Source organism: Dermacentor variabilis, chromosome 2, assembly GCF_050947875.1.
Source record: "Dermacentor variabilis isolate Ectoservices chromosome 2, ASM5094787v1, whole genome shotgun sequence".
Classification (NCBI taxonomy): domain Eukaryota; kingdom Metazoa; phylum Arthropoda; class Arachnida; order Ixodida; family Ixodidae; genus Dermacentor; species Dermacentor variabilis.
In genome coordinates this window covers 69,354,897-69,379,644 of record NC_134569.1, presented here as the reverse complement: position 1 = coordinate 69,379,644, position 24,748 = coordinate 69,354,897, and the positions used below count along the sequence as shown (strand labels likewise).

At 45.1% G+C, this 24,748-nt stretch overlaps 1 protein-coding gene across 1 annotated transcript in view; it reads left to right on the top strand.

Moving 5' to 3' along the window:
- Positions 1-24,748, top strand: part of LOC142570341 (synaptogenesis protein syg-2-like) — a 125,510-nt gene that overhangs the window by 87,063 nt on the left and 13,699 nt on the right. The window contains exons 5-10 of the mRNA XM_075678728.1: positions 41-352; positions 9,377-9,667; positions 10,493-10,801; positions 16,467-16,766; positions 18,199-18,327; positions 19,140-19,167. Coding sequence (XP_075534843.1) covers positions 41-352; positions 9,377-9,667; positions 10,493-10,801; positions 16,467-16,766; positions 18,199-18,327; positions 19,140-19,167 — 1,369 coding nt within the window. The remainder of the gene's footprint in view (positions 1-40; positions 353-9,376; positions 9,668-10,492; positions 10,802-16,466; positions 16,767-18,198; positions 18,328-19,139; positions 19,168-24,748) is intronic.

The following is a 24,748-nucleotide window of genomic DNA, read 5'->3' as shown; positions in this document are numbered from 1 at the left end:
TTATCTATCTAAAGTTTCTACATTCAACTTCACGATGCAGTGAAGCCAGTCTCGGTTGATATCAAGGGACCCCGTGGACCACTGTCGGCGGAGCTACCTGCGCAGGTGATCTGCCAGGTGAACGGCTCAAGGCCAGAGGCACTGGTACGCTGGTTTCTGGGACCGTACCAGCTGAACGACACCGAGACGCACGTCATCTCGCCTAACACCACGCTGGGAGTGCTGAACTTCGTGCCGGGAGACCGCGACCATGGCGCGCGGCTGCGTTGTCTCGCCTCCAACTCGGCAATAGAGGGAGCGCAGGGCAGCACATCCGCGCCGCTGGAGGACTCCTGGATACTGGACGTCCACTGTAAGACCCCACCTAAAGTCATTTCGAGAAGCATTTGATTTTTCTGCAACTAGCTGTTGTTGCGAGCCATGTAAATCTGAAAATTTGTAGTAAAGGTCTCGTAGCGGTATGGGTAGAATAACTAACCACAACATATATCTTCAGTAAGCTGGGTGTTGTACTTCATTTAATCCTATCCTTCGCTGATCCCTCTTCTACTTCACTCTCCTTCTCTGCTTCCTCTTCTTTTACTTCCCAGACGCAGTCTGCTTCACCCTTCCCGGCTTCTTTTATTGACACCGCCTGGCGCACTATTTGAACACGTTTCATAATGCGGCGCACTTTGTTTGACTGCTGGCTCCCCGGTACGAAACAGTCTTCAATAGACCGTGCTGTGATGCCGCTTTAACAACGTGGAAGTGTCCGTTATAAGTAGCGCTGACACTTCCATTTACTTTTCTGACTAAGACGCTCTTTTCCACTTCTACATCTAGTATGTCGATGTCTCGCCTCATGTCGAATTTCTTCTTCATGCGCTGCCTGTAGGCGTCTTCTTGTCTACCGCTTTTCTTGACCTCACTAAGAGTGAGCTTCCCCAGGCTGCCGAGTTCGTAATCCGCAGGGAAAGTAGACACCATTCCATAGGCGGAAAAGAAAGGACTGCAGCCTAAACCACTCGTATATGATCGGTTGAGGTGTCTGGTAGCAGCCTCCAGGCAGCACTTCCAGCCACTTCGGATTCTGGTACACCTTCGTGTATTGCTTGATGTCACTTAGAGCACGGTCAGCAAGATTGTTTGCTGTTAGGATGGTTTGGTGAAAAAACGTTTACTGTAATCCCATGATCTCGTGTGCAGTTGACTTTTTGCTCAGAAAGCTGAGGCCATTGTCACACACTACCGTCTTAATATTTTGGAAGCATTTAGCTTGAAGAAGTGCAATGACACTGTTGGCGTCTTCTTTTTCTGCCTTAGCCTTCTGCCTTCGCCTTCTGCCTTGGCCTTCTGCATGCGTTTTTTCTAAGTTCTGCGAAATCTGAGTGGATGCCTTCAAACGGGATGCTTGAATGCTTTGGAGTTATCATCACATCTGTTGCCTGCTTGAATTTCCCTTTCTTCATTAGACATAGGTGGCATGTGCGGGTGTAGTTTTTGATGTCATCCTTCATACTTTACCAAGTAAACCATTTTAGCACTTTGTTGTCAATGCGCCAGACGCCATCATTTCCCCCTGACTCTGGACTGTCGTGATACAGTTGTAGTATCTTAGGAACCATTGTCGGTGGCACGTGGTATCTTCCGTTCACAAACTTCATTTCCTCAGTGCTTTTTCACAACTTGACGTGATTTATTTTTTCAAGGTGTTCATTTGTCTCGTGGACAAGCAATCTAGACATGGCGTCCGCAATCTGTAAGTAGTTGATCAGACCGATGTGATACATCAAAGTCGAACTATTGTAGGTAATTAACCCATCTCTCGATTCAACCATTTGGTTGTGCCACGCCTATGAGATGAGGCAAAGCTTGATGATCGGTAAAAATTGTGAATTTCGTGCCTTCTACATAGGTTCTAAAATACTGTACAGCTTTTAAAACTGCCAGCGCTTCTTTTTCTGTGTTAGCAAAATTGAATTCAGCATGCTTCGGTGTATAGCTGTAATATCTAACGTCGTAGTGCTTTTGATAATCAGATTGTCGTGATGACTTCTGATACATACCTTGTGGGGCTCCCACACGTGTTCTAGCGACAAGGGAACGACAACAGAGTAGTGCAAACAATCCCAAGGGCATTTATTGCACGTTTCATACACTGATGACTGCTGGACGAATTGCTATCCACATAACATGCCGATGAGCTCGGGACAAGCCTAGGAAGACCGACTCTTCGCGGCTGTATATCGAGCGCACAACAACGCCTGGTCGTTCACCTGTACGGTCATGCCAACGGTGGCGCGCTCGAACAATCGTATTCGTCTGTTCCGGTGTCTTGTTGCTGGGCTTCGCGAGGTGGTCTCGCAGAAGCATGAATCGGCACACGCACGGAACGTGCTCGTGGCTTGCCGATCCCCAGCCAAATAGAAAGAGGCGGCTCCCTGTCGCGCCCGACTAATCGTGTCATCAGGAGACGTTAGCAGCGCAACACTCGCGCCATCTCTCGCAATATGTTGCAACCAGACCGACCACTAGCTCTTACCTTCGGGAAGAAGCCGGATTACAAGAGATGCGTGAGTCATGCTGGGAAAACGTCAAGGGACGCGTGAGAGTCGGCCATCCCCACAAACTGCGCCCGTTGCATAGTGCGACGCATCAGTATTGAACGCGAAAGGCAAGGAGACGCCTGGTATGCGTGGGATGGGATCTGACAATATAAGTTAGACTAATTTGCCATAGGCCCTTAAACACTCCCGATCCCGTTGGAAAGCCACGTCCTTTTGCATCAAACCTCTAAACGTCTAAGACACTTTGTCTTAACCGCACAGTCTCTTATGAAGGACCCGAAATGTTCATCAAGGCCTAGAACCACCCCGAGAGAGTGGACATTGTATGGTTTCAATAACTTTGACATTCGCTCAGCAAATTCTTGCTTGCTGCTTTTAGTAGACCCGTCGTAGGCCCTGTCAAGGAACACGACTTTCTTTTTAAAAAACGCACTTTTCTTTAAATTGATTTTAAGGTGGGCGTGGCTGAGGGCACTTAGGACTTGACACAGATGATTCTGCAGTTCTTCTTTAGTCTTAAAAAACGATGACATCATATATGTGGACATTAGTAAAAGTACCTAGGTGTGGTTTCAATATGTCAATCATAATCTTTTGAAACCAAGCCGGACAGTTCCTCCAACCAAGTGGCAGGCGATTATACTCAAATAATTCGAAAGGCGTAACACATTCAGTGTGCTTCCTTGTGCTCACTGCGAGGGAAATTAGCCAAAACCTCTTACTAAGATTGATACGAGAAAACCAGTGGTGTCCTCCTGTTTTGTCTATAATGGCATATAAATTTGGCATTGGGAAAGGTATAGGCTCCTTTTGCTTTTAACGGCCCTAAAGTCAGTGCATAGAGGGATAGTGCCATCTTCTTAGGGCGCCATAGTTACTGGTGAGGCAAGCAGTGAGACGGAATATCGAATAATATAAGCCTCTAACACAGCTTGCAGTTCCTTTTTATCCATATCTTCTTTTCTCTTGACATCATGTATGGAGCTTTTCGCACCGCCTTTTTATGAGCGATTGGAAATCGAACCTAATGTGACTTCATTGCTGGCGGGTAGGTCACCTTACTTACGAATTCAGGATGTACAGCTCAAATGTCTCCCTCGCACTGAATTACTCGTTGTGGTCTAGGTATCTCAGCATTTGCCTTCACTGCTGTTTCTTCTTCAAGGAGCACTTTGTCGTCGCAATGAAGAGTAATCTTGATTTTCTTCACGTAAGCGTGAGACAGGAGAAAGTCATATTTAACATATGAAAGCGGGGTTCAGGTACGGGCTAGTTGGTATTTCATTGCAAACGTCACCTTCAGCGCGTACATAGGCAGGGACCAAAGGAACGATGAAGACAAGCGCTGTATTTGTCGTTGCAAACACGGGGCTGGTGACTAAATGACCTTGAAATTCAATTGCTACGGTCGACCACTCGCTGTGTAAGCTCACCAAACCATAGAATCTTTGTAGGCGAAAAGCTTTACCAGTATGAAAACAATTGATGTTTAATCGATTCTTGTTAATAATTCATCCTGAAGCTCCACTGTCTACCCAGGTTTTCATTTCGAGACTGTCGATCTTGAAAGATGCCTGTAGTAAACTTTTCGACATTACGCACACCGTCTCATGGTGATCGTTATGGTGGTGCAGATTACTTTCAATGAGTTAGGTTGTAGTTGGTAGGGAGCTTGATACTGTGTCAGAATGGTGTCTGCGCTGTGACAATGGTGTTCGGTGCTACCTCACTCACTATCAGCAGATTGGCACGAACTGTGCATGTAGTTACGTGCACATTTACATGGGGATAGGCACTCCTTAGGGGAACTCAACTTATTCACATCCTGCTTGCCAAAAGCCAGTTGTCTCTTCCTAGTTGAGCTTTCCTTTTCCAGTCCTGTTCCTGGTATCAGATTCTGCAGGCATTGCAAAAGCTCCTCTAGGGTTCTTGGGGCTCTCATCTGGACTTCATTTCGAATGTCTCCACAGAGTCCGTGCATCACCAAGGCAAGAACTGCCGTTGAAGGGAGTGTAGGTTGAGCGGCGTGCAGCAAACGGCGCTTCTCAAGGGAATACTCTAGAAGGCAGCCTGATGTGTACTGGTAACATATAGCAGCATTCAATCTGTTTACAGCTCTGCCTTCGAAACCAGCTAGGGAACACACTTCCTATTTCTCCCATCATGGTGCTTACTTGTCAAGAAGCTGCTAGTCATACCATTTGCTAGCGGTGGCATGAAAATAACCTCGCATGTCTTGAATTTTTTTTATCATCACAGATTCACTTATTTTTTTCTGATGCGTACTCATAAAAGGATAGCCATTGTTGAGAGCTTTGGGGTTTTGCTTCAAAAATGTCCGGCTCCACAAGCTTTTGTACTGGTTTGTCTAGGCTAAGTGACTCAACTAGATTTTTCATTATTTGACAGTGTTACGTCATTTGTCGCTGCTGCTCTTCAATAATTTTCATAACGATGCCCACCTTCTACGCAGCAGTTTCCTGCCTGAAACATCCAGACCGCATTGTCTCCAGGATCAGTTCTTCCAGTGCTGGTAGTTGCAGGTTCACCTTCACCGACTTCATTTGAAGAAATTGTTCCTGTCCTATCGAGGCTTCTTTCATAACTGTGTCGATGAGGTCTGCTGAGCTAACATGACGTGGAAGGTCAGTTGATGGCCAACCTTGCATTTGGTAACTCTTAAAGACAACATGCTGCAACAACGACTGGTCGTTGCAGAACGCAACCCACATGTTCGTCGTCGGCGGCGCCAAAATATGTGGCGGTCCGGGTGAACCAACTAACCACAAAAAACAACTTAAGTAAGACGGATATTGTTCGCCATTAAATCTCATTCTTCGCTTACCCCTCTTCTTTTTCTCATCCCGTTATCTGTTTCCTCTTCTTTTACATTCTAGACGCAGTGTGCTGCGTCTAGAATGTCGTCGATTTTGCGTCGAAACGACCCAAAGTCGTTGCGAGGAGCATTTGTTGTTGCTGCAACTAGCAGTAGTCGCGAGCCATTGAAATCTGAATATTTGCAGTATAAGCCTAACGTCTAGTCTACAATATGCAAGTTTGCTGCATTCATGTTTTTTTTTGTTGCCCGTAGTGCCCAGCCAATGTGTTTGAGAACGAGCCCCAATGGTGACTAATTTTGTAAATGTGGGGGACAGAAGGAACGAAATGGCCACGAAAGTATTGTAATGATCAAGCAGTGGTATTCAATGAACGAAGAAAACATTACCTATGGGGTATTTTATTCTCTTCTAAAAATGCCGTTTTATATTTTTAAGCAGATAAATGCAAGAGAAAGCGACCTGGGCGTCTCGAAAATCAAAATGAACGAGGTTTCATTGTGCCACATCTATTGATCACAAAATACGCTAACAATGCGGCTGCGCCAAATAAGTTAGATATGAAGGCAAAGGTGGATATTAGGATGCCAAGAATTCTGCATTGCTCTAGAACGCCGTCAATTCTGTCAGAAAGTACGTAAATATGCGGCATGGAATCTGAAGTGGCTCAACACTTCATCGCTTACATGTGTTTTTTTTTCTGTTATCGAAATATCTTTGCTAACAAGGAACGTGACAGCCAGCTACACCCTATCTTTTTCCCACATAATCTCTCTCGCATGCTGCGATTGTGACAGGGCTCTCTCACAGAAACTGGCAAAGCGCAAGCATTGAGCAAAGAAATTACAAATGTAAAGGCATTTAAGAGAAACTAAAAGTGTCCCTTGTTATCCGCCCAAACAATTTTTCGTGCAATATGCAAAGGGCATAGATAAACAAAACTCTAAGCTTGAAACCGTCTGGGGATGCGGGTGTTGAGACCGGGCTCAATACAGCTTGCGAGTAACGCGTACTTCACAAAAACCCTCGCAATGACACACACACGAAAGACAGTTCACATCAAGATATCTCTCATACGGTGCTCAATACGGTGCACGCCCACGTTATGCTTCGAAGGGTAGCACGGCTGGCCCCCAGTTTTTTTTTTTTTCACGTAGAAAACTTTGAAACCTGTTCTCACTTGCTCAAATCTAAAGGTACTAGAAACAGGCACGCTCAAGCGGAACGTACGTGATGTGCATCTTAGCAAACTTCGTGAAGACATCAATTTGGCTCCTTAATCACTATAACAACCACAAGCGCTGCTACAGCTAAAGATTTAGAATAATCATGGGAACCGGCTCGCAACATAGAGCCTCAGTCAGCACCCAGCCACTGAAAAGTGCATGGATATGAGTCGAGAGGTGTCGTGAAATGCGCTTTGACAAACCAATTGCCGTAAATGCACACAATGAACATCGGTGAAGTGTTGACTGAGAAAGGGTATCCGATGAAGCATTTTCTCTCTTGCCAACCTGCTAAATTCCGCATTTGAATAAATCATAAGCTGAACTACTTTATAGCCATCTTGCGACTTGAAGTTAACCTGGGCGAGATCGCACAAGCAACTCCCTTTCCGAACGTTCGCTTGCGCTCTCGTTATTCGCCGGCGCGGCACTTTCGTCAGCAGTCGTCTGCACGGCGAGGCGAGAGCGCCAACTGAACACCTCTCCCTCGCTTACGTAGGAGGCGAAGCGAACGTCGGAAAGTGAGATGTTTGCGCGATCTCACTTTTGAGAAATGCAACAGGCCTTTGGGAGCCCGAAGTTTTCAAAAGTAATCAACGAAAGATCGATTAGACTGAAAGAAAAAGGTCATATCAGCTCCAAAAAAGGTACACAAAACTGATGCCTGCATTATTAGCAAAAAATACGCAGTCGTCATTTTCTTTTCTCAAGACCCGTCGACCTCATTAGGAGTTACAACCTGGAGAGTCTAAGGCTTTCACGTTTCATAAGTGTTCTGCGTCAACCCAAGCTTTTTGTTCTCGCCATGAAAATACCAGGCGCACAATGTATGCGCAAAGAAGGAAGAAAGAATATTTCAAATATAATTAATAATAATAATAATAATAATAATAATAATAATAATAATAATAATAATAATAATAATAATAATAATAATAATAATAATAATAATAATTAGCAGCTTTACTGGTAACGTGCATAACCTCGAGGACTGCAGCACGAGAAGCCATTTAGTCTCCATTATTAATTATGTTACCTATAAACAGGTACATTTTCCAGGAACACTGTGATCATCGTCATTATCAGCTTAAATTATGTTAACTGCAGTATACAGAAGCTGTTTATGGCACCACTGAGCACTGTCATCGGTATAGTGGTTTACAGATAAATATAAGTGTACATTTATCGGCCACGGACTTATGTGCTAATTTGCCCTGTTACACCTAAATATTTGCAGCTATTTGAACGATTTCAGATTACATGAATATGCGCAGGCAGCGCAGAAAAATCCACTAAGTTGTAACATCATCCCGAGCATGGTAGCCTTCATATATTCTAGGGCTATTTTTATTGAGACCCGCCAAAGCCGTTATTTGAACTAGAACCGCTAATTCACAATGCAGCTGTTCTTCGGTCAGCGGATTTTTATCGTGGAGTAGTGGTGTAAGTGTGCGCCTTCATTTCTTCAACTACCTATGCACGGGACCTACAAAACTTTTGCTTGGACTATCTATCTATCCATCTATCTATCTATCTATCTATCTATCTATCTATCTATCTATCTATCTATCTATCTATCTATCTATCTATCTATCTATCTATCTATCTATCTATCTATCTATCTATCTATCTATCCATCTATCTATCTATCTATCTATAGACAGCTTTATCCACTGGTCATTTGCCCGCATGGAGCACTTGCTGCTGGCTGCAGCGTAGCTTAGTATGCAACTTGGGCCGCTGGGTATGGAGCGCCACTTGATGGCTGGCCGAACAAACAACCTCGGGACTGGGTATTTGATACTCGATATGTGTAACTGGTTATGTGTAACTTGCTATATGCCTGTTCTTGGCGGGTCTCTCCACACTGTGAGGTGTGCAATGTGACTGAGACTATAGGTCATGTGCTTTGTGACTGCCCTAAGTACGTGGAAGAGCGTGAAAGGTTGGACAACGACCTTACGTGTCTCGACGGCGCACCGTTGTCGGAGGACGTTATTTTAGGCCCTTGGCCAGATACTCAATCGAGTTTCAAGGCCATTCAGGCATTACTGAACTTCTTAAAAACAACGGGCTTGGATTGCAGACTTTGAGCATGCCAAATTGCTTGCGATATGTTCTACTCCTTCCTTCTATCGTCATCGTCACCCATCATGCACCTCTTCCCTCTTTCTTTCCCTCTTCCCCTTCCCCCAATGCCGAGTAGCTGGCTAGAGGAATATACCTCAGGCCGACCTCTCAGCATTTCATATCATTAAACTTCTCTCTCTCTCTCTCTCCGTCAGAATGAATGTGCCGCTGTAAAGCAAGGAATATGAAGCCCTAAGTGCATTTAGACATGTGTCTCTCTCAATATAACTCTCATCGACATTTTTTCCTCGACGAACAGCTAACAGCTGCCCGTGACGAGGCAGTGCTCGTGTCATAACTCAACCACAGCTCAAACAAGCTTCGCATCATTAACATTCCGACATACCGCTGGATCTGCGTTTTCTTTTACCTACTATTTTCCGCAGCAGAAGTGCTTCTGCATGACATCACGTGGTATTACGCTGATAGGTCGATGACGAACTTATAGGCGCTCATCGCAATAAGGGGAATAGAAAATGAGACAGTCTTGCCTGCTGAGACTTGCCCAGGGGTTACCGTGCTTAGGTCATGTATTGGTTGACAGTACGCCTGCCCTTCTCTAATAGTTCCACTCATTTTGCAAGAGCGCATCAATGGGATTAACTTGCTGTTAAATTTCCGTGTCGGCGCGCAGACAAGCCGTTGGTGCAGCTGCGGCTGGGAAGCGGCCTCAGTCCGTCCAACATCCACGAGGGCATCGACATCTACTTCGAGTGCAGTGTGCACTCCAACCCACCGGTGAGCGAGGTCTCGTGGACCTTCGATGGTCGAGACCTGCACACGGATGGCGCCCGAGGCATTATCGTCAGCAACCAGTCACTCGCGCTCCGCTCTGTCAACCGTACCAACAGTGGATTCTACGCCTGCCACGCTGCCAACTCGGAAGGTGAAGCCGAGAGCAACCGCCTACGGCTCAGGGTTCTGCGTGAGTTTTGATGTTCAGTATCACGCCACTCTTGATGAAGTCCACATTGGGTAATTCTCACAATGTGCCTAGCAGCTGTTTATACGTAGGGTTATTTAGTTATGAAGGAATAGTTGTTATGTGGGAATACGTAAGCTTTAGATATGAAAATAAAGGAAACAACATTTTTTTACAATCAAATAGAATAAAGGAAACAGTTCTCTTCGAAACTGACATGTACGAACATAAGAGTAGCCTGTAGGAATTCGCTGATGTCCTTGGTTTCATTTGTGTACGTTTAGACAATGTAAATGAATGCTGCAATAATTATGTTTATTCTCAGATGACAGCCCATAGATTTGTGAATAAAAGTGTCATACTTAAAAAAAGCATTGCTCATCTCGATCAAAATATTGTAGTAACATAATTTTGCTTGCTTTGGAGCGAACATTTCGGTTTTATTTATTATGTTAGAACATACAACAAACACTGCGACTAGACAGGCAACTTCCTCTTCTGGGCATGGAAGAGGGCACGGGTGTGAGTGCACCAGCGTTTGGGCGTGCCTGCTGATGCGCTCTGCCCAGCGAAGCCTGTGGCCCCTGTGAAGCGTGCATTGCAACACATAGACTGCTATTGCAACAACGCCATCTTTTTGGTTAACTTCTTCGGGGCTAATGAAACATCTTAAACCGAAATGATTCTTCACATTTTCTCCGCTCACCCTGTGACTGCACACTTGACTGCTTCCCGCTAAGGGATCATTTTGTTGTCCTTTCCTACTTTCTTCTTGCCCCCCTTTGACGCTTATTCTCCCCATTGGGTCGTCGTACGATGTACCTGCAGATTCACCAGTGTGCCAGTCGGGCCACCGGCAGCACTCGCACTCGGTAGCGAAGCACGAGACGATAGACGTGGAATGCGATGTGGAGGCGGACCCGAACAACGTGACCTTCTCGTGGACCTTCCACCAGGCGCACCGCACCGCTCCGCTGTCTCCAAACGCCAGCTTCTTGACACCCCCAGGGGCACCGCTTCGTTCGGTGCTGCGCTACACACCGCGTTCGGACACCGACTACGGCACGCTCTACTGTCGCGCTCGCAATGGCGTCGGCGACAGCCTCGAGCCTTGCATCTTCCAGATACACCCCGTCGGTGAGTTTGCCTTCTTGCACTCACGAGCAGTATTCTTGAGTGAGGTAAGCTGCCTTTCCTATGCTAGAGAGCGCATATGGCATGCCCTCCCCAGCCATGATGGGAGGCTTACCGATATGCTTAAAAATGTTATTTAATTAATACATCATAAGGGCACTAAAGTATAGGGCTTAAACTTAGAGAATAACGAAGAAGTTTCAGAAAAGCTAGGAAGTGGACAATTGGACAAGTAAGTGTTCATTCATCTCATAATGCGCTGAATACAACTCAGTAAAACTAATAACACAATAGGACGCACTTGACAATGGCATCAGTCATCCTTGTCTGGTGTATCCTATGGCGTCAATAATTTTACGCTGTTGTTCTCAGCGCATTTCTAGGTGAAAATAGGAAGAAGCTCACCGACAGGCAGTAAAAATGAAGCAAACTATGATAGGCGTATTTGAAAGGACAAGAGGACAGTCCTGCGGATTAGAGAGTAAGCGCGTATAGCTGATTTCCAGTTAAAATTAAGAACACGAAGTTAAGTTGAGCTAGTCAGATAATGCGTAGAGAAGGAAACTGGTGGTGTAGTAGAGTGACAGAATGAGTATCAAAGGAAGGGAGCCGTACGTAGTCGAGGAGGGCAGAGGGTTCAGGGGTGCGGTGGGATAAAAATTAACGGGACCGGACAAAGTCAGCTGAAGAAGAACGTGGAAAATTGGAGGTCTCTTCACGAGCGAGGAATTCGTCCTGCCAGAGATTTTCATCATTACTAAAGAAAAATGCACTAACCGTCCTGTTCTGTTGGGGATAGTTTCCATGCCTGAGCATGGGTAGCAAATCCAAACAGATAGCTTCCTTTGAAATCAGGGTCGTATAGCTAACATCACTATACGACAAAGCAAAATAACTTTGGCGAATAAAAATTAAATCTTGTTTGTTTGTATTTAGAAAAGAATTCATTCTCGTTCTATTTTTTATTTTATTACGCGACAACACACGGTGCAATACGATAATTGAGAGCATGTAGGAACAAAGTCCTATACACTTCGCATAACTGAGGAGTCCTATATCCGTGTACAGGTTATGCGCCGTATCCATAAAAAATTTCCAGGGAAGTCACTAGCGTTACTTTTACTATCTTTACAAAATGTCTAGCACGTGCACATTTGCGCAAAAGTAACTGGTACATTAAGTAACTGGCATTTAATAACTCGGTGAGGTATACTTAGAAATTGGTGGTTGTTCAAGGGTTTATACATTGTGGACTAGGGGTCTATACTGCTTCAATTTAATACGTGAACAAAAAAAATTCTGTGTACGACTGCTTTTGAAGTGAACCACACACACAAGATGACCGTTTCCACGCTGGCTGCAACATTGAAGCTGCACGAAGACCATGTCCTAGCACTAGTGAATGTTTCAGAGACACTCTCTAAATGCTAATACAAATCACTACGCCTTTACTTTAGTTTTCTGCTTCAAATGTTGACGTACACAATACACGTACATTTTCACATATAATCGAAAACGTTTGATTTTCAATGAACGTGACCTCCACTCCGGTTATCCATAGCGCCGAGTATACGAAAAAATTCTGCGGCTCAAGCCACCATCTCAGGTTCTATTGGCTTTTCCTTTCTTCTTCGCAATTGAAGCGATAATCACTAGGAACTACATGAAAAATACTCTGACGCTTGTATAACTTAGCATGCGTCAAATTTAAGGTTTCTTGAACTTCGCGCTACATCTTATATACTAATAGTATATCATCAATGAATAAAACAGCCTTCCACAAGCTCTTTTGTTTTTCCCACTATTGAGCAAAAGACAAGCACGTCAGGTAGCTATACCTCACGCTGCAATTCTGACATAGGCAGCTTCAACCGAGACAAAATTATAATGCCAGAAAGTGCACTTCGGCGTTTACAGAAAAAAAAGCACATCAGCACATGCTGGAGCAGCAATAGAAGAAAGGAAATAGCGATGCTTGCAGAGGTTTAATTATGTTGCCTACAAATTTCATGAGGAAGTTCACTTTTCTTACTTTACATACAGGGTACGAAATGTGATTCAATTCATCGAAGTGTTTTCGCATACCTCGAAACGGTGTAATGTCTGTGTGGATATACAGCTCTAACCTACGGTTATAAATTTATACGGTTATACGGTTATACGGTTATACGGTTATACGGTTATTTAATAACCTACGGTTATTAAATTACAAAGCGTTGTTGAGTTTCCTTACCTTTAAATTAAAATACAAACAGTGCAATCTATGAAATGTTTCCGTTCAGGCGAATCTTCTGAAGGGTGCAGTATGCTAACTGCAATAATAAAGAATGAATTCGCTGAACATAATGCTTTGCCTTCAATTTCATCCAAGAGGGCGCCTGAGTTTATGTCGTATATTCCTGACAGTATCAGATTTTAGTATTTTGCCGTCGCAGTAAAATGCAACAAACTTTCCTCGGGCCTGACTTCATCGCTGCGCTAGTCGTGCATTCTGTATTCCCAGCTCGGCTAGGGATGAACGGAACAAGCAACGTTCTCCTCTGTAGTACCTAGGCGAAGACAGATCTCAAGGACCGAAAGTCCCCCCATTTCTCTCTCGCAACGACTGATCATCACACATGTGCAGAAAAAGCGGTGAAATTAAATTTTGATGTTTAAGTCATTGCCAACGACTCCACTCTCTCCCAACACTCTGACCTTCATTCTCCTCAAGCTGTTAAGGGGAAGAAACGGGAGAGGGCTATGCGTACATTTTCTGCGTGTTCGTTCTTTCCGAGAGGCTAGGGATCGAATACGCAACCCCTAAAGTGGTGCGGCTGCAGGCTCTAGCGCTTTTACAATCTCTCCCATTCTTACCTCCGCAGTAGGTGCACCCAGTGACCTCTTTTTTCCCGCTTCCCTCGCAAGTATGCAACAGCTGAGGTGCCGGTTTTTTTTTACGATCAACTGATTGATCTGTATTTAAGCTTTTCACCGAATAGAGATCCCGTGCCAGTGTCCCCTCGCAAGCTCAGAACGAGACAATATCAGGCGCACGAGAATAGGCTGAAAAATATGTTATAATTAGGGGAGAAGTCTTTCGATGTAGTGGTCTTGACGTCGAGGACGATGGTTATTTGATAGCCTTGGTGATTCGCGCTGCAAAGAGGACAGACATTAAAACATACCCAGTAGGAAAGAGGCATGGTAATGCAATCTGATCGGGCTGAAAGGATGTGGGTGAATGTGCAGTCTCTGGAATCTTATTCTACATGTGCCTTTATAGTGCCAGCTTGATTAGTTTTGCACTTAGATGGCGCATAATCTAATAGCATTATTTATCCGGAACAAAATTGTACTATGGTCCGTCTCTATTCTATTTATTTATTCGGCAGAGAGCACCCTTTTTGATGTCCAGAAGTGTGACATTCGTAGACAGTGATATACAAGATACAAGACATTTATCTAGCAAAGGATATGAGGCAAAAGGTGTCTGTATGACTCTTGACTAGGCTACACAACGAAACAGAACACACAGTTATCCGGACAGTTTACAGTGCAACCTGAAACGTTAAGTGTATGACACACATAGATAGCATTATACACAAGCACGAACAGGATACAAGAAATGACCAGCAGTCTAAAAGGAATACAACGAAACGTCAATCAAGTCGATTTCGATTGAAGTATTAGAATACCGAATAAGATAAAAGAGAAAAGCAAACAGGCATGTAATGGTGAAAATTTGCAGAGCACCGCATTATTCAAACCCTTTTCAGTTATTGAAGGGAAACCATCGAACGCTCCATTGAGTGAAAAAGCCGGCGTCTGCAGCAGCGAAACAACATCTAAATTCACATTACCTGCGATGCCACGTCACGTGCCGGAGCAGTGCGGGCGAAGGGATACGCTTGTTGCTGCACTGGCGCGCCAGATGTTGCGTGAGGGGAGAAGGTTTCGCCGCAAAGCCACGTCACCTGGCTACCACTCTCGGAAGCCTGTGTTATCTACGCGCTCCTTGTCCGCGAAAGCTCTCGCCTGCATTCTAACTTCACCTCGGTAATCACTATAAAAGAATTACTCTACGAAAAAAAGTGGACACATCCTTAAGGAAAAACGCTGGCGGTAGCGAGTTTCGAACCTAGAACCACACGCTCGGAAGCTGAGCGCTTTACCCACTGCGCTAAACCTGCGCCTGCTGGATGGTCGGCCTGGGCATTCTGCTTTATGACACGAAGCTACGTGGACGATTGCCCCGCCCGACGTGACAAAACTGGTGACGTCCAAATAACCGCGGCTTAGTCGGGAGCGTCCCCACTAGATTCTATGACAGTCGGGCAAGGTAGCATTATGTAACGGATCGAAGTGCACGGGCCTCGCGTTATCTAGGAGACGTTGGCCAAGCATCTCAACGTGTTCTCTTGCCCGTGAGGAGGTCATAACTCGAAGGACCGCTGAGCGGTGCGGAATTGGACATTAATGCTTTCGCATTCACAACTCATAAGAAGGGCTTACTTAGGTGTGCTCGATTTTAAACCTGGTTCCTATGTCCTTACAGATTATTGCGCAATGACAAGCTCTCGACTGCCCGTCCCGGTGCAACAACACTTACACAATACCTAAATCACCGGCTATTTCAGATGGAGAGGTGAATTAATACATTTTATTTTCCCCGTGCCATAGTTGCGATTCCGCTTTCCTCTTTCTGTTCCCCCTTTCCCTTCCCCCAGTGTAGGGTAGCAAACCGGACGCTCGTCTGGTTGACCTCCCTGCCTTTCCTCTCTTTGCTATCTCTCTCCCCCAAACAGTTTGCGTGGCGTTCAATGCTTCTGAACGTGAGAACTGGTTACTATTAGGTTATTCTCTTTCAGACATATTCAGGCAGATAGAGTGTGTATGAAATGAAAAATGTATGTGGCAGAGGACGTCTGCTTCTTTTACGTGAATAATACATTTCAATTTAACACTCTAGGCCTTCACTCTATTACCGTAAACGATCATAATTGATTCGTCCAAAATACAGGACACGGTCGCAAAATACTCAAGAATAAATATTTCCCAGAAAGGCCAACATCTAGAAAAGTCCGTGATGGTAATGAATGGCTCTCAGTGCACAACCACTTCGGTTGCAAAATTTGTGAGAACAAAAATTGAAGGGAGTCCAGAGAAATTGCGATAAATATAAAGTGTTGCTCCGCGAATCATGGGATTATGTCAAAAGAATACGTGCAGCAAGCCATTAGCGTTCTTCCCTATGCAAAATTAGAAGCGAAATGCAAGAAGAAAACTGCATTGTCAGAATCACGCACCGAAGAAATGTACACTTTATAAGTACTACTAGCTGGGATGCATTGTGTGGAATAGGGATTATCAGAAATAATGTTCCACTTTTGATTCTCAGGAACACTGGTCACAGAAGAACGAATAACGCCGTTTAAATGTTCTAGATCCGTACTATCAATGTTAGGGATGTCATAATCGCTGTGACGATAATGAACATTGATCATTATGATAATGACTGTGTGATGTGGAACGTTCAAATTCTGCGTTCGAGATGCTTGGGGTTGCAATAAAGGCAAGTTTTACAACTGCCATGTATTTTGTCTGAGAAGTTTTCGTAGAAGATTTAATGATAAAACGCAATGAATTTTTGTTTTGTCTCACAAAACAAGCTTCGTCTTCCCTTTAGGTCCTCCAGTGACGCCCTACAACTGCAGCGTAGAGGAAGTGACGTCAGAAGGCGTCCACGTAGTGTGCCAGCGCAGTGGGGAAGGACAGCAGCAGACTTTTTTGTTAGAGCTGCAAGATGGCCAGAGCACGCCTATCATGACAAACTTCACCTCCGGCCAGCCCAGTTTCCGCGTGCACTCACTGAGGCCAGCCACGCGGTACCAGATGGCGCTGTACGGTATCAACGCTAACGGCCGCAGCGAGCCCGTCCATTTGACCGTGTTCACGCTGCCTGTGGGCAGAGGATTGGTCAACAAAGGTGAAGACAAGTTCGAGTTTTTTTTTTCTTCATAAGCTTCCATTGCTCAATTGAGAAGCTGTTTCTAAGAGCTACTAAACTAACACGCAGGTCGTCATGCTACTAGGAGATGTGGAAAATTGCATGACTCCTGAAGTTTCTCTGAATATAATATTGGTACGCGCCATGTTCAAAACTAGCGTTTTTTTTTCTAAAGCACAGGTGTACGAACGGTTCGCTTGCAGGATGTTATTACTGAAATTGTCTGGAATATGCCTCGATCATTGCCTTCGCTCTTCCATATACTGTATAAATTCTGTTGTCGAAGTTTTTTTTTTTTGTCACTGCCCAACAAGCGTTTCGCAATCAGGCATAGTGCCTGACCAAAAGCAGCCATCGTGTAGGAGCTGTTCGAGTACATTCTACTGTGTAACTACAAAGGATGTGTGTGATTTCTGTACAGTGAAAATACGCCACATGCAGGACTACAAGCTTAGTGAGTTTGAATGGTGAGTAAAGAATATGAACGTAAAGAGGCAATAAAAAAAGAAAAAAGCCAGGCTCACTGTTTATTTTTTGGAATGAACGTGTACAAGGGCTGCGTACCTCGTCAAGCCATAAAAAGGTTTTTTGTTCGCGGTCCTCAACATTTTTGTGTTGAAATAAAGTGAATTGAATTGAGTGGAACCCTGCTTTTGTATTATCCTCACACTTGATGCACGTTAAGGGAAATGTCAAGAAACTTGTAATTGCTTTTGCAGTAATGCATTATTTAGTGGCGCAAATAGACATAGACAGCGTGACATAGACAGTGACCTACACACACTGAAGTACGATATGTACTTCCGAAAGGCTGGATCGACCCCTCTGGTGGACAGGTGGTCGATGGCATTGCCACGTTAGTGAATCGGAACTCGGTACATGGGGATCAGGATGGCGCCAAACTGTTCCCCCATGTAACGGGGAAACCACTGGTTGGCCGCCTTCATGAAGTCCACGTAGAAATCTCCCGCGAAGTTCTTGGGCAGTTTCCTATCTCTCGAAGAGTGCGATTACGTTGCGTGCGGCCGCCTAGAACGGCCAAGAATAAGGAAGTCTTCTTGGTCGCGTCCGCTGCACTCTACGCCTAGCACCTGTATGAGCTTTCCGGAATTCCGAGTCACGATGTATTTTTTTTCTAGCGAGCGCCTCCGTAGCGGTGAGCGGAGCAAGGCGATGAAAGGAGCAACATCTCCGGGAGGAGCCCAAATTTTTCGGATAAACAATTGCCACATCCTTGATCGTGACCTTGCTCTGACATTGGATCTGACTAGAAAAATAAATGTTTCTGAATTAAAATTGGGAGCGCATTACCTCAGCCTTGTTACGCCATAGCAAAGAAATAACTCAGGATGGTATTGCTAGCCCGCCTCTGAGACCCGGCCCTCACTGGTTTTTCTTACCTTGCATGCAGCTGACACAGAGTGGTCCCTAGGGTCTACCACGCTGTGGGCAGCCACACTGAGCGCCTTGGCCGCCTTTCTCATCGTATTCATCGCACTTACGCTGGGAAAATTCAGGCGGAAGATCCTCTTCAACCGAGGTGAGGTTCATCTGTTCTAGGCTTGAATCTTACGCGATCATGATTCGGTAGGTCGGTTCTGCGCAAACACTAGTTTTCATGCTGTGATTTTGATATACAAAGATGCACGTTCAAGCGCCAATCTTTGACACTTTTTCAGTTAAGAGAATAGGTGACATAGCGAAACACAATAGCTCATTATTTCGTCCACAGCCTCACGTTTTTCAGTGCCTCATTCACGAAATCCACACTCTGCAATAAATTTTTGAGCTTTCCAAGTGACGGAAGTAATTGCCACTGATTAATGCAAACACAAAATGAAATAATAGTTGATATGGGAAGAACAAAATGGCATCACGCATGTGGTTTTTTTCAACCATGAAAATCAAAAAGAGATGCATCAGCCGGAAATTTCGCAAGCAATAATACAACGATCTAGCCCAACAGCCGACTAGTTTCACTATATAGGGCTAGTAACGCAACGGCTTGCAAAGGCTAGTACCGAATGCTCCGGAAACACTTACTGTTCACACTGAATGGCTGGCAATTAAATCAGTTCTCATGTTGCTTCATCTTGCGCACTGAGATAGAGGGAGGACAATAAGACATGAGAAACCACTCGAGGGGATTCAATAAACAAAGAGGCACACGTATTTTTTTTGTATATTTGAATGCAAAAGCTGATGTTTCCTCATTTTAGGGTAAATGTTCGTTATCTGACGTCATCAGAGAAAGTTGTTGTTCTTCTTTTATTCTTTTTATTTAGAAGCGTTAGCGAGCCCTAACGAGGAAAAAAGCGTTCATGTTCATGTTTTTATCCCTCGTGCACGCAGCTCAGAATGTTTGGAACAGGAATGAAAGGTGAGTACATCCGTTTGAATCTTCATGCTTAGTGCGTCTTGTCACAATAGGAAGCTGGACAAGTATAGAAATGTCGACTAGTGCTTTTACAAGCACAATAAATTTTTGAAACCACCAGCATCCGAGGCTTTGGACAAGCTAAGCTCTTGTTAAAGGGATGCGAATATACCTCATGCTTTTGATTGCTTACCTTCTCAACATCAAGCGCAAGTTTATTTTTTGGTTCTGGCTCATATTCTTTAGTGCTGTTCAAATTGAAAAGAGTGAAGGCGCAGTGGGCCTAAGATTGTTTTTAAGAGCAGAAATGCATTGCACAAAAATGGGGGGGGGGCGGAAAATACGAAATCACCGTTTACGCCGTATACCTTCACCAGGAGGAACTTCGATGCGCAATAAAGATGACGCACAATGAAATAACAGACCATGGGCATTAACAGTTGAGTGTTTCACTGACTCGTCCTTCAAGTAAGCAGAACATCTACTGTGCGTGTAGTTTACCTTTCACGACGAGTGCTGACAAACTCTCTTTTGCCGAAAGATAAAAAGAAAGCACCTGCTTTTCCTTTTTTCTTCTTTTTTTTAGTACTCTCGACAGTATTCACACTGGTCTTGCCTGCACTATCGCGGCTGCCACTCGTTCTCTTTTCGAGCATTTTTGAGTGCTCAAACATACCGGAATTCCTGTAGGTGTAGAAGCAATCAGCAGAGTGGGTCTTGCCACCTTTCGCTGCAGTATTATAAGAACGCAAGTAATGCTTGTATTGCAATACGCAAGTGTACTTTATTCGCCTGGTAACGCAGCAGCTTTGAAGCAAAAGTGTTCATCGCGTAGTCATCTTTCGGCCTCTTGTTCCCGAAAAAAGAATGTCATTCAACGCCAAAACGCTTGTTCTGCGGTACGATTGACCACTGGTTCAAAAGACATGTTGCCAGCAGCACTGCTGTTATCGGACGCGTGATTTGGTATTCCGGTATTGGGGATGCGATAGCATGTCTCCACCATGCCAAAACTCGCCGTTGAACCAGGCTAAAATGAGTGATTTACTGGTGACGAGAATGAGGCAAAGCAAGCGGTGACAAACGGCAGCACACACTGTAGTCTGCGTGTTCCGCATGTCAATGCTCAGACGAATACACCAAAGAGCCTTGCACATTACACTGGAAAATGTAGTATTGCTACGAGGAAGAGCCAGTGCCGTAATACACACAAGCAAACAACACAACGGACAGAAAATGAGCGTGTGTGAGTGACCGGTATGATTAACAACACCATATCTCGTAGATTAGGAAGACTGTGACGTAATGTAGTGGTCATCTCGCCAGATATCGTAATGCGTAGTTAGGGTCATCGCTGCGCGTGAACGTGTCACAGGTTTCAGGAATTATACTGCCAAGAAACAGACGTGTATTGACATTGATATATACAGGCATATATTTCTACAGATAGCTCAAAAGCGATAGCCGTTGAATGGGGCCCGATCAGAAGCACCTACAAGGGACACTCGCTTTCCTTATCAGTTGTTGGCTGGCGTTTGTGCCCAGTCACTGCGTGAAGCTGTACTAGAAGTTACCTGTAATAATGTGAGACACTAAGCTCCCAAAAGCAAAACTTCATAGGTTTTTCGCAGTGTCCTCTTGCAAGTGAAACTTATGAGGCAAAATCTTAGAGAAAGTGCGCAACAACTTTGATAAAAGCAGCAAGCCTCGCTGGCTGCTGGTTTAAGCGTGGCAGACGCTGACAGCCAGAATGTACTGCCTGTGTCACAGGCAGTACACATCTAGAGACGCTACAAAAATAGAAAGAAAGACAGAGAAATAGAGGAGGTATTTACACTCTCGTAACTGCTAGAATGGCGGCGGCAAGAACGATTCCCTACAGGACGTGGAGGTCTGGAACGGACCAGCAGCCGGGAGGCAATGTTTCCGAGCCGCATCCGGTTTTCGAGAGCAATATACAAACGCGTGACACAGAGAAATGCGTCACACAGGCGGAATCGTGTGGCAGGGCCAACGCGATAGTGCCACGGTGTCCACGCGTCTGCGAGTCATTAGGCTCGCGAGTGGTCATTTGAAGCTTCCAGGCTCTGGCCTCTGTACAAGAAAGGCGTCAATGGGCGCGGCTCGAAGCTTAAATGGGCCGGAACAGAGCAAAGCGAACCTGCAGGGCGACCCTCGGACCTCAGAGTAAAAGGGGCGAGTGAAAATCGAGGGAGGGAATAGAGATGAAGGAGAGAATGAGTGGACTGCCACGCTCTTTTTCCGCCAGTGGTGGCTGTGATGCAAAAGCTCCAGGGACACGCCTGTTGTGCCGACGTTCTGCGGAGAAAAGAGAGGATGTGGCATGAGCTTCAGGATCAGCCGCTGTTCAGCTGCACATTTCCCTTTTTTTTCTCTTTCTCTATTATTAAGTAACATCAGCCTCTTAGTGTCGCTTCCATAATGGGGGGTGAAGAGATGACCAGACAGATAGGCCCTCTCATTGGAATTCAGTGGAATTGAGAGGAACCAGTAGGTTGAAGCGATGAATACTGTTGCGGCAGAGGAACCAAAGAATTAAGTTTTCTACGTTGGAAAGAAGGCTCGCGGGTACTTGCATTCTTCTTGCATTGCTAACTTATCTTTTAGAACAGCGTGTTGAATATAGCTGGTTCATACTGCGAGAGGCATATAAAAGAGCGAAGCATGCTTCCTGTGCCCATCCCTCCGTCCTTTCTAAAAGAATACGTCATCGTCATCGTAATCATGTTATCCCTTCAATATGAGCTTCACGTTCACCACGTTATGGAAAAAAAACGAAAACTATGCCAACCATTAAAGATCGAACTCGTGCCCCTGCGACGATAAGTCGGAGTTGTGCTAAGTACTGCGCAGCTGCGCAGTACTTGGGCTCGGTGCGCTGTATGGTGTTTTTTGCGCCATGCAGGCAGGCTCTTAGACTGGTGATGTCTGTGCATGCAGTTCGAAAAATACAGCAGGCAATACTACAGTGGACAAAGCCGTCGATTTGTGCAGCTCATAGAAGTTGCTGAGAAGAATTTAGTAATTTTCTATTTTAGCCCCGTAACTATGGCCCGTTGCTGAGGTCGAGGTCACCGGTTCAGTCCCAGCAGCGGCGGCCAAAGTGCAAACACGCTGGTTCATGTTAGAGAACCAAAGGTAGCCGTAATATCACAGGGTGCCTACTAAATAGTGTGCCTCCCAATCATATTGCAGTTTTGGGGGCCTATAACGTAAAACTACTCCAGTATGTTTTTATTCCAATCTCCTGACGTCAACTTTGCGTCGCCGCCGACTCAAGCATCGGGAGGTGACCCGCAGGGTTGTCTGAACAGACCAATCAACCACTCTCCTCGTTCATAGGAGGTCACTTTTGTTTGCCTGAAGAACGTATAACACTGCCGACACAGAGCGGTTTGTCTTATCGAATTGGCTGACAAGATGCGAGGAGTACGCTCCAGTGGAGAGGAATTCGATGGGTCCGAACCGGCGCACTGAAAATCGATAACCGGATGAAGAGGGTGGTGCCAGCGTCTGTGATTGGTCCTCTTTCCTTTACTAAGCTTGCTGTAGCTGGTAGAAAATCGCGGCGGCATGCAACGGAAGCTTAAGAATACTGCTAAAACGAATCCTCAGCAAAGAAGTGTTGGCAGAGCGAGGTAGTAAATGTGCCTAAAGTGGGCGAAACCGTTACACGGCCGCGCAAAAAGTTTTGTTATTCGCATATAAACCCATGCTCTCCGGCGGGTGCGAATAGCCATTACCTGAGCGTTCGGCGGCAACCATCTTTTATTCCTTTTGGAACGGGGCAGCCTGTGGCTGTTCAGAAGAAAATTCAGTTTTGTTCCGCATATTAATGCATATTTATCGCGTTCACGTCACTCTGACGCGGTGAATTTTCGCGGTTTTGTGACCTCGCGTGACAGGCAGGTGAAGTGGGCGCGGCCCGAAAACTTTTGACCAATATCTGACGTCTCATGGCAAAAAGGCGTCCAATCAGAAATAACTATTTTTCTTTTGTTCCTTCCAGTCATGCATAATCGGTGCGTACAAATCATATCAGATGGGAAGCTATCGCGGTTTCCGTGACGTCGCGTGACAGAGAGGCGAAGTGGGGGTGGTGCAAAAAAGTTTTTGGCAAATCGTGGAGGGCAGATAGCAGAATCAGAATAGAAAAGTTTGAAAAGTTATAGCGCCGTTGGTATGCGCTTGAACAGAAGTTAGTTTTCTAAATAGTTGTCTATATTGTTCCGTCACTTTTCTTCCCCCTGCAGCGTGTTACTAAATTTCCGTCAGGACAAGTAAACTTAACGTGATCGTCTGTATTCTCTTGCATGGTAAATTTTATTTCACTGCCGGTGGCGGAACTGTTCTGGAAATCGGTTGTACAGGAGTAGATTCATACGATCGAAAATCACTACTAGGGATGTCGCCAGTAGTGTGCTATTTTTGTACTATGAAATCTCCTTTTCCCAGAATTCCTGAAGGACTCTGTTGAGCTATTGCAGCACTCTCACTCTGATAGGAGCCACATTCTGAGGCTACAAGAACGCAGGTTTCCGCGGGGAGCCTGCTGGTGTCGCAGGGAATGCGTTCACTATCCCCGTATATGTATACAATAGCATAACTATATACATATATATATAAGCCACGTATATGTATACTATAGCCGGATAGTTGGTTTGCAATAGCATGCTCCGTATTTAACTTCTAACTTCAGCAAACCTGCTCAGCATGCGTCGATAGGCTGCGGAGGGGGGTCAGTGAAGTATTTTTTTTTAACTTTCTAGTTAAAGCAATTGGGCGAAGTCATACTACGTAGTTTTATTCGATCGTGTGGTGCCTAAGATGTTCAACAAAAACAGAAATAAAAAAAGACCCGGCTTGGTAATAATACAATCTCAAATAAATGTACACCATTTGGGGCTTATCTTGCCACACGACAAAAATCGTCATCTGTCTGGTCCGCAATTCTTTCCTTCAACGCCGTGAGTCCGCCACTTCCAAGTCACGAATGACATGCGCGTTATCAAGATGACAGGGCATTCTCGACAGGAAAGTAGCGAGCGCAGCGTTTTCAAAAAAGGCAACACAAGCAAGTGAGATGACGATTATTGTAGTGTGGCAAGATAAGCCCCAATAGTGCAAAATTGTTTAAGAAGGTAGCCGGAACTTGCTATGCCCCTCTTTTGTGTTGCACGCAAATAACAATCTTTCTTTTTCTTCCTTTTGTTTTTCACTGACGATGTAGCAGACGCCCTCACATTAAAGCATTTTCATTGCCAGTCATGTGCTCGGAACGCATTACAGGCCAGTGCGACCTCTATCATCCCAACGATTGGAACCGGCCTTTTCTCCTAAGTGTGCACCACGGCACCGCCATCGAAGAAAAATGAACGTCGTCGTATAACAAGCATACGGAAGGCAGACATAAACAACAATATAAAGAAAAGTATTTGCAGTCACCTAACATTACCGCAGTGCGGCCGCGCGAGAGCGTTTCGTGTGGCTGCGCTTTTCTGTGCCACGGGGATATCTAGGAGCCGCAGGTACGCCCGCACAATCATTCGTCATGTATGCCTGC